Genomic DNA, 10,996 nt, shown 5'->3' with positions numbered 1-10,996 from the left:
AGCCGATTCTAGGGTTTGGGGCCTTGGAATGGCGGAGGGGATGAGGCGAGATTGAGGAGATGGTGCGGGGATTGGACGGAGAATGCCGGAGCTGCGGAGCGGACGAAGAGCGCCGCCGCCTACGGCGGCCGTCGTAGAGGATCGGCCCGTGGCGAGGCGGAGGGGTCGGCCCCCGAAGAACGCGGCAGCGGCAGCGGCGAAGGGGGGGAGGCCGGGGTTGAGGCCGAGGAAGGGGAGGAACGCGGGGGAGGAGGAGGAGGGGGATCGGGTGAAGGAGGTGGTGGTGATTGAGGGGGAGGAGGAGGAGGACAAGGGCGGGGGTTGTGGGAAGGAGAAGATGAGGAACGATAGTGGTGGATTGAGCGCCAATAGGGTTGCCGGAGCTGGAGCCGGAGCCGAAGAGGAGGGGAACACGGTTCCCTTCCCGGAGAAGGTAAGAATCGCCTCCGTTCTTGTTCTTTCTCCTTCTCGCATATTTGTATCCAGTTTTAGCCTTTGAAAAAAAATGGAAAAGATTAGAAGAGAAATGGAAGAAAAGGAAGAAAAAAGGAGAGGAAAAGAGGAGAAGAAAATGACTTCTCTTCTGTTGTTTGAACACATTGAATAGAAAAAAGTGAATGAAAATGATCTTTTCACTTTTTGAGAGAAAGAAAACAAGCTCTGTGGAGAATATTTCTCCTTTTTCTCTCTTTTGTCTCCTCATTTTCTCCATCCAGGAAAATAAAAAAAGCTTGGTTCTTGTCCTATGAGTTTTCTTGCTTGTTCTTGAAAATCTGGGTCCATTCGATAGAGCATCTATTATACACACATACTATGTCAGGAGACTTGCTGATGTGAGCATCATAGGTTTAAGACATCATCGTCAATTTTGTTGCGATATATATATGAATGAATACTATTTATAGCCATATTGATAGCCATTATTTTGGTTTTCATGGCTCTTCCCATGTTAAAACATTACCCCTCTATGTGTAAAGTGACAACTCATTCATTTGATTTCATTACATTGATGCCACTTTTGCGCCCGTATTTTGCTTAACTCATTTTTTTGACATTGAGAACAGTATGTTAAACCGTATTGCTACACTTCTTTCTCTCTCATTCCTTATTAATTATTTTCTTGGTTTCTTTTTCCCTCCCTTTGCCCTTGCTCCCCTTCGGTGACGTGTATCCGGTTTCTTTAATGTGCCTGTGTTTATTGATATCAATACTCTCACTTAAGTACATTACACACTTATGCTCTCTTATTACTATCTTCCCTGCTATCTCATTTAATTTATTAATTTTTGAATATCTGGACTGCATTGTTTTTGGTTGCACTACTCTCAATTGTTTCCAGAAGGTAGTACTTAATTTTCCTTCTCAAAATAGTGCTTTAACTTTTCTAATCATAGATCAACGCTAAAGTTTGTTTGTGCTATGGTTTTATGTCCTTTATTCTTTGGTTTTTGTGTGTGATTTTGTTGCGAGTTGAAAAACTTTTGTATTGCTAATCCTCTTTTTAATTTCTTTGGCTCTGGATCCTTCTATCATTGCCTTTTTTTTTTTCCAAATTTACTTATGTGGTAATAAGCTAACATACTATTACTGCATTTAGATGGTATCAGTCATGTGGGCAATGGCTAATCTTTACTTTGTCTATTTCTCAGGTCCAGGTAGGAGGGTCTCCCACCTATCGGGTCGAAAGGAAGTTGGGGAAAGGTGGGTTTGGTCAGGTATTTGTTGGTCGACGTGTCTCTGGAGGCAATGAACGCGCAGCAGGTCCTGGTGCTCTAGAGGTACCTTTTCTGTTTATATTCTGCTTATGATTGCATGTTCTTGTTTTGGAAGTTCATGCGTGATTTCCCCCCTTTCCACTACTTTTTGTCGCTACTATTTATTCAATTTAATAACATTTATTTGATTTTATCTGATGATGTCTGTTTTTTAAACAGGTTGCCATAAAATTTGAGCATAGGACAAGCAAAGGCTGTAGCTACGGTCCACCATACGAGTGGCAAGTTTACAAGTGAGTTTGGAACTTCTTGTCTGAAGAAAGTCTACTCGTTGTTGTTTTTCTGTTGTTGAACTAATGTGGTGGCATTTTCTTTTAACAGTGTTCTAGGTGGCATTCATGGTGTGCCTAAGGTGCATTATAAAGGGCGGCAGGGAGAATTTTATGTAATGGTATGGTTTACTCCGATGTCTTTTGCATTTATTTTCATAAGGTGCATCACCTTATTATCATGTTAATTCTCTCTTTCCTGTTATGGTTTTAAGGCGGCTCCTTAGCGGCAGTAATTTTGTCTCTTCTAAAATCTTACTAATTTTTTTTTTCTTCCATCAATAACTTGCAGATAATGGATATGCTGGGACCTAGTTTGTGGGATGCATGGAATTCATCAGGGCAAACGTGAGTATCTGATCATCCTGTTTATCATGTCATTTTTTGATTTCTTAAATTATTTCTTGCTCATTGATAATGACAGCTGTAAAACAGTCCAAAAAGACTTGGTTGCTCAAAGGGCTCTCTAATGCCTGGCCATATTTCACACGTAGTCTTGTATTTTGAATTTTTGATGTGTTCCTTAATCCTGTGTTGCTCGTTATTAAGCTTCTCTAATAGCCTGCAGTATGCTGAGCTTGCATCTAGTGTAGCGCACTTATGCACAGTGCATCCAAGTCTGGATGCTATTCTTTGTCTTGTAATCCTTTTATTTATCTTTTTTTTTCTGTTTCTTTGTTGTGTTTTGAGGGAATTGTACCTCAACTCTGTAGTTTGATTAACATAGTTCAGTTTTGAATTAAATTCAGTTGAGATTAAACATTGACCTTTTTTTTTCCTGTCCCTTTCTTTACTTTTCTATATGTGCCCTAGTTTATATCATTTGGCTCAGTGTTTAATAATATGTGAAATTTTCTGATCTTCAATTTATTTGCATCATGTTTCTGTTGTCCATTTATATATTTGTCATGTGTTGTGGTTTTGGAACAAACATTCTAAAACAGATAGGCCTTTTTGTGGCTGAAAAACAGCTACATAACAGTAAACAAGTAGAATGATTTAATCACCATTGACTTTCTTTCTGTTCAAGTTGTCATTCGTTTTCTTTTGGTTTATTTGTAATATTCAGGATGTCATCAGAAATGGTGGCTTGCATTGCTGTTGAGTCCCTGTCAATTCTGGAAAAGATGCATTCTAAAGGGTAAGGAGATGGTCACTGTTGAGTATCTTTAATATTCATTTTTTATCTTTGACTGTATTAAGATAAGCTCTTTCTTGGGGTTGATCTTGATGGATGTTGTTGTTTTTTTAGGTATGTACATGGAGATGTAAAACCTGAGAACTTTCTTCTTGGACAGCCGTCAACTCCTCAAGAAAAGAAATTATTTCTCGTAGACCTTGGATTAGGTAAATTCTCATTTTCCAGTCCATCCGGATGATGATTAGTGGGCCTTTCCATCACATGGACGCATTCTATTTTAGAGCGTTAGCAGCTTAGTGCCCATATGGTCTTAGCTTCTGCTTTTGCTTTCAACTGGAGCCAACTCTAGTCTATTGTGGGGTTAAGCAGAAATGGGATCTCCAGGCACAAAAGCAGAAACTTCAATCTGGAGCTTCTGCTTGTGCTGTTGGAAGAATTTCAATTTGAATGCAGTCAGTGCTTTTCCTAACATCACTACTCAAACAACAGTTCGTTGAATGTCACTGCATCGTACACCTGGGGCAAAAAAGGCCCTTAGTCTTTTACATGAGCTGTACATTTTTTTTTTCTTTTTTGTCTTTGACATGCTGTGTTATTTTATTGATTGCATATTGTTGATTTTGTAGCAACAAGGTGGAGAGATAATGGAACTGGGCAGCATGTTGAATACGACCAACGTCCAGATGTCTTCAGGTAAATTGGTGCTTTCATTTCTTACTAAATGCATGGTTTAATTATGAAGTTGGCTGCTGAAGTTCTGCCTTGATTTTATTTTGAGTATCACTTTTACCAATTTAACCCTTGAAGTTTGTCAAGATTACTAATAAAGTTCTCTAGTTCACTTTTTGGAAAAGACGTACGTGTTAACATCATTGGTACAGTTAGACGGTATTACAGCTATTATAAGGTAGGTTCTAGTAGTGAATGATCCTGACTTGGTAGTATATTTAGACATAGACTAGCGGAAGGACTTAAGCTGCTATACTGAACAAACAGTGGCAACTAAATTGTTAAACTGATTGTTAGAGTACGTAAGTAAGATTGGAATCAAATTTCAGGCGAACAAATTTGTAATTAGTCCTAAATTTAATCAAAAGTTACATTCTAGTAGAATTCTATTCGAAAGCTGACTTTTCTATTTTGTAGAGGGACTGTTCGATATGCTAGTGCTCATGCACATTTGGGAAGAACTCCAAGTAGAAGAGATGATTTAGAGTCCCTTGCATATACACTCATTTTTCTTCACAGAGGAAGATTACCGTGGCAAGGATACCAGGTTTTTAAACGTCATTAACATCCTATTCACTTGCCATAATAATGTATCGTCAAAACTCACTATGTTTTTCTTTTCCTGTTGAAGGGTGACAATAAATCGTTTCTCGTTTGCAAGAAGAAGATGGCTACATCACCTGAGATGCTTTGTTGCTTCTGCCCTTCTCCCTTCAAGCAATTTCTTGAGATTGTTGTTAACATGAAGTTTGATGAAGAGCCGAACTACCCCAGGCTTATATCGTTGTTTGATGGTCTTATTGGACCAAATCCTGCAAGTAGGCCAATTAACACTGATGGAGCTCAAAAGGTGATATATTGCTCCCTATGCGTCCTTTGTAAATTCAACTTTATGCATGTTAGTCAATTTTTATATACTTGCAATGATGGAATTTTGGGTGGTTAATCTGTTAGGTTGGTCAGAAGCGTGGTAGATTGACTACCGACGAAGAGGATGAAGGACAACAAAAGAAGAGGATTCGCTTGGGAGTTCCGGCCTCTCAGTGGATATCAGTATACAATGCGAGACAGCCTATGAAGCAGAGGTATATCTTGTTTAAGCCAATTATGCTGCTTTTAAACCTTGAGTTCACTGGTTATTTACTAGTCTCTTTCTTGATTCCAAGTATGTTCTGCTACGTTAGTACTTTCTTTCTACTTGCTCAAAGTGGACCTGATGGATGATCATTCAACTGAGTTCTGAAAACGCTGCTGTGTCAGTTGATAATGGTTAACTAGAAGCTTAAGCTTTAATTGATCACACAGAAAAACTAATGCACTCTGCATTTGTTACATGATGCCTCCTAGTCAGAATGTGTGTCAATTCTATGGCTAGTTTGGCATGGTCCTCTGCATATGGATTAAAACCAATCTATAATAAGTTTTTGAACGATATCGTCTACAGTAAAATGTATGGTTCTACAAGCATGATTTTATTGTTCTGGATGTCACCAGTTGTAATGGTTGCCTGCTGTTGGAGTTACATAATCAACTGGTTAAGTGGAAATGAAAGTAGGCAAAGGGGTTTAAAAGAACTTATTCTGTATAGAATCACAAGTAGTTCTATCTGTGACCGAATGAGGTGAGGCTAGTGTTTTTAGATAGTAAAGATTTAGTCTGGCTCAAACAGTTGGAAAGAAAATGTTGTCTCACTGTGATCTTATCATTTGACACCTCGCCACTATTTTTGAAAATAATTAATAGTTTTTTGGTGGATTTAATTTGAAATCATATTTTGTTAAACTGAAAAAGTAAGAAATGCCATTCTGGAATTTTTTTTGCTTTTAGCGTGAGCCTTAGATCTTTGACGTTCCCTTGCGAAGTGTTTATTTATATTACTTGAAAACGAATTTTAAGAGTTTTATGCTTTTCCCCTCCTTTCATTCTATCATGACACAGCTTGTCTTCTATTCACTAGTTAAGTTCGTTTGATTTGACTTTTCAGGTATCATTATAATGTTGCCGACACACGCTTGGCGCAACATGTGTCAAAAGGAAATGAGGATGGTCTGCTAATAAGTTGTGTGGCATCATGTTCGGACCTTTGGGCAGTCATCATGGATGCAGGAACTGGCTTTTCATCTCAAGTTTATGAATTGTCTCCATGTTTTTTTCACAAGGTATAATGCCATATCATTGGTTTTTCTTCTTTCTTCCTTTCCTTTTTGGCTTTGCTGAGATTCAATTGTTCCCACCAAATAATTGTGCAGGAATGGATTATGGAACAGTGGGAAAAGAACTACTACATCACCTCTGTTGCTGGTGCTACTAATGGGAGCTCACTTGTTGTGATGTCGAAAGGCAAGTATTTTTTTAATTTTGGATCAGCATGCACTTAACTTTACCCTTTAGAACTTTGCACTGCGATGTTGAGTGGTGGCATTTGAGATCTCAAAAATAATGGGTTACTTTGCCATCCCTGAGAAATTCACCAATGCTGGGAACATGATAAACATATTTTAGTCCACTGGTAGCATTTGAGATCTCTTGCTGTATTTCTCTTTCGCTTTCTCAGGATTTTGCGTGGCTGGGCAACTGTATCTTTTGGAGTTTTTATCTGTCTATTACCTGTAGAGTGATATACTATAAAATCTTTTGCTGTCTTTTTCCTTTCAACATTTAATCTTTAGGCTTTTGCTGAGTAAGTTTCGAAAAATCTTATTGAGCCATGAAGTCCTTGGGACATGCAAAATTTATCATCTAGTTCACTAAATTCTGAATTGTGTTTGAAATTTTTGAAAAGGTAAAAATCAATGGCGTTGCGACATTGTTTAGTGTTGCTTGATCAAATTGCGAACTAGTAAGGACATATCTTCTTTTGGTCATTTGAGCTTGTTATACTGCCAGATAATTCGAAACCATCTTCAAAGGTTTTTGCTTGTCATATTGTTCTCTGTATATATAAATCTAACCTTTTTTGCTACCAGTTGAAGTAAATTTTGGTAGGAAAACGAAATCTTTTTTTGTCAGTTATGAGCTCAAACGTTAGCTGACCGCAACAATGTGTTAGCTTACAAATATGCTGTAATTTTATTTTAATTTTAATGTGGATTCCTAGTCAGCTGGGCGTTGGCTATTTAGTTTAAGAAATGTGATATTCCTTTTCTAAATGTTATCTTATTTTTTTCTTGATTACTTTTTATATCAGTGATGTCAATTCTTGTTCACGTCACACTTTTCTTGTCTCTGGTTGTAACTTACGCTGCTAATAAATTTCAGGCACAACCTATACACAGCAATCATACAAAGTCAGTGAGTCTTTTCCCTTTAAATGGATAAACAAGAAGTGGAAGGAAGGGTTTCATGTAACATCAATGGCAACTTCTGGCGGTCGGTGGGGTATCGTCATGTCTCGCAGTGCTCGATTCAGTGATCAGGTCAGTTTCCAGATCTGCCTCTGATATTTTATTCTTCACAAAGTAAAAACTTCCATTTCCTTCACAAAGCTTCCTTATAGTGTTTGTGAAATCAAATATTATGCTCTCCAAGCATTTTATTCTTTCCCTGCAGTATGAACAATGGTAGGAATATGGTTGGTTTCCCTGTTCTTTCTAACATCTTTTTGTGTATAAATTATTCTGAAGCTTTTCTGTAGTTAATACTAGCAATCATTAGTAATATGTGTCTTTATTCCTTCGCCAGTTTATCGAGTTTTTTCTACTTTAATCTAATATCTAAGGAAGCCGCAAGAGCAAAGTAGTTTTTAACTGGCTTGATTATACTATTCTACACTGTATGTTATAGATTTTTTTCACTTCTTATATTGTACCTCCTTTTTTTTTTTTTTTTTTTTTTTTTTTTTTTTTTTTTTTCAAATGCACCACTCAACTGTCCCTTTTTAAAAATCCCTGCAAAGTAATAAACCTATACTTCGATATAAAAGCTGTTAAAAAATACTTGTTAAAGAGTAATAGAGCATATATTCAGGTCATTTTGACATGAAAAATAAATACGTAAAAATAACAAAAAAATAATTGAAAATAACTTGATAAATGATCTCAATGAATCTATCATGGAAATTCATTCTACATTTTTTTTGTATTATTTAACCAGTACCTTTTAATATACTTGTTAGATTTTTCTAAACAATAAACTTGTCAACAGTAATGTAGATATTGACAAGAAAAAAATTAGTGTAGTGATATATATGAGAAAAAAATAGTACAAGGTAGAAAAACAAAAATAAATTAAAAATACAATGTAGATATTGATAAAATATAATAATACAATGGTGTCTTTGAAAGAAAAAATTACAAGCACATGAAAATAACATAAAGTATGGTGTAGTAGAGTGTAATTAAGCTTTTTTTTTTTAATTTGTGCTGTTTTGTTTTTTCTAAATTATTTTGCTTTCTTTTTTGTTTTTCCCTTATTTGCATTTGATCAGCAACATTTTATAACACCTTATGGTTCCTGGATTCAGCTGTCAATGTGGTCAAGATTTTGTTGTTGAGGCTTGAATTTGCATTTCAACGTACTAGCAGTCTTTCGTGCTTTCTCAATGGTATCTTGTCTGAACAGGTTGTTGAATTGGACTTTCTCTATCCGAGTGAGGGCATTCACAGGCGATGGGACAATGGTTATCGGATCACTGCGATGGCCGCCACATGGGATCAGGCCGCTCTTATCCTTAGCGTGCCAAGGCGCAAGCCAGTTGATGAGACCCAGGAGACTCTTCGGACCTCTGCATTCCCAAGCACACATGTCAAGGTAACAAGAAAGAAAAGCTTAGGGACCTGGCTTTTGTTTCTGCAGTACAGATTAAGTAGAGCTACTCAAGGAGACTAATAGCTTTCTCAATAAGATCCTTTACTCAGCTTTCCGCTGCAGCTACAAAGTAGAAACTGCAAATTGTAGCTTCTGATTCTGCATCACAGGGGAAATACATGTCTAAACTGTTAATCAATCACTGTTAGGTTTAACCAAAGTTGGGAGTTTTATGAAATTAAGATTTGAGGCCACAGAATTTATCTGAAAAGATCGAGATTTAGTTTTTTTTTTTTTTTTTTTTTTTTTTTTTGAAATTTCTGAAAATGAGAGACCTAGATACAATCCTCCCAAATGCTTGGCACTGCAGAAGACACTGCTAGTCTGCTATTGTGAGGAAAATACTTAGCACATTCAAGCCACTGAGCTGAATAAAAAATAAATCAGTTTTTTTTTTTTTTTTTCACAAAAATCAGTTTCCTTATTTTCTTTTCTGATGATTTTGCAGGAGAAGTGGGCCAAGAATCTATACCTTGCTTCTGTGTGCTATGGACGCACTGTATCTTAATATATCTTTTCTGTATCTCCTGATCTTTCGCCTTCCGTTCCAAAATCCAGGAGCAGGAGCTTTTCTCTTCGAGGCTAAAGTTAGCATTTAGCATATATCTATATTTGTAAATGAATTGATGCTGAGAACCTGAGATATATGCATTCGGGGAGCATTCTCAGCTTATTTTTCTCTTAGTTATCTCTGTTTTGGTGTAATTGTTTTTGCTGTTAACCTTGGAAAATCAGTAACAGGCTAATCTTATTTCGGCAGAATCAATGTATGTATTGATATCGATGTACCGTGCGAACTCTTCGCTCCAGTTGATTTGGGGATCGGAAAGGAAAAAAAATTTATAATTTGAGGTTTAATGTAGTATTTGGATAGAAGCGTAGGAAGTTAAAACATCCCTATGTTTTCCGAGGCCTTACATGGAAGTTTATATATGCATGATTTATCCATGTGTAAGTTCATGATTTTGGAGGGATAATTTATGTTAAAAGTAACCAAGAAAAAAGGTTTATGTATTTGAGTGAGAATTATATTTTTTTTTGCTTTTGAAGATTCAATTAGAAGAGCTTCCGAGTGCTTGTTTTGTTTTACCCCAGAAGCATCTATTACAGTTGCAGCAGCTTGAATCCTATAGCGAAATCTCCAATTTGGCTCTTCTATTTTGGTGGAAAAAATTTTGCTCAAAAGATTTCTATGACAATACTCTCTTCAGAAATCCAATTCTGATCACAACACGGAGGCTCTAAACTGAAAATGAAATGAGACGATATAGAAAGAAAAGGACAAGGATGATCTCCTAACATAATAATGCTGGAAATTAACTTGTTAGAGATGAAAAGAGGCAGCATTAAGGAGGAATTGCAAGGATAAGAGATGATCCCCCTAATAGAAAGCTGGGAAAAAAAGAAGCTAAAGAACGCATAGAACTTGTTTGAACTATAAACTATTTTGATTCGGCTACCCGACTTTTAAAATTTTAATTTTACTATTAAACCTACCAATTTTTTTGACTTAAGCGGTCAACGTCATTCCACGATACCTCGATTTCAAAATTGGAATGCATTGTTTTATCTTTAATATTTGGTTAGTTGTATTTCATACAATTCTCGCAACTATTAATTCATTAAAGTAAAATAATAAACTTAAATTTTGAAGTGAAAGCACGGATGGCTGATTCAAATTAAATAAATTAAAAAGTCTGATATTAAGATCAAAATTTTAAAAAGTTGTGTGATTTAAAATGGTCTATAGTGGTGATGAGCTCTGTTTGTTGTTACCAAAGGCAAATAAAAAAAATTAGGCGATAGCCTCCGGACCGAAAATGTCTATAATGTAACAGTTGCACTATATTATCTATATCCAGTCAATCACACCTTTTTTTTTTGAGACAAAAGAATAATAAAAATATATTTTAAAACATTGAACTAATAAATCCTAGAAAAACAATTTGATTAGTTGGAGACACAACATCACCGCATGTGACTGCTATATTTTAGACTTTTTCTTTGGAGCATATTCATTTGTGTAAGCAGTTTTTGGCATTCATTGTGTATACATTATTATCACCCATTATACAGTTTTTTTTTTTTTTTTTTTTTAAATTTTTTTGTGTGTTTTCGTGCGCAAAAGCTGTTCTCTAGAAGGGCAAGATGCAATATATTTCTACGTGCTTCCTTTAGATGTGATTGCCTTAGTACTGACGAGTTGTTACTCAAAAGAGAAATAGTTTTTATTTTTTATTTTCCTCTTTTTTGTTTTCGACTTTGTCTAAAGGCTC

The 10,996-nt window shown here is 36.2% G+C and overlaps 1 protein-coding gene across 1 annotated transcript; it reads left to right on the top strand.

The window, feature by feature from the left end:
- Positions 282 to 9,578, top strand: LOC109716546 (casein kinase 1-like protein HD16). The gene is made up of 16 exons (XM_020242059.1): positions 282 to 433; positions 1,650 to 1,778; positions 1,935 to 2,008; positions 2,097 to 2,166; positions 2,337 to 2,392; positions 3,114 to 3,185; positions 3,297 to 3,391; positions 3,812 to 3,878; positions 4,332 to 4,461; positions 4,546 to 4,764; positions 4,869 to 4,999; positions 5,899 to 6,073; positions 6,164 to 6,254; positions 7,173 to 7,330; positions 8,475 to 8,663; positions 9,169 to 9,578. Exons 1-16 carry the CDS (start codon positions 338 to 340, stop codon positions 9,226 to 9,228), a joined length of 1,812 nt encoding a protein of 603 aa, XP_020097648.1. The 5' UTR covers positions 282 to 337; the 3' UTR covers positions 9,229 to 9,578.

The sequence above is a fragment of the Ananas comosus genome, linkage group 1, assembly GCF_001540865.1.
Source record: "Ananas comosus cultivar F153 linkage group 1, ASM154086v1, whole genome shotgun sequence".
Taxonomy (NCBI): Eukaryota; Viridiplantae; Streptophyta; class Magnoliopsida; order Poales; family Bromeliaceae; genus Ananas; species Ananas comosus.
The sequence above is the reverse complement of the archived record's forward strand: the minus strand, read 5'-3'. Positions and strand labels throughout refer to the sequence as shown.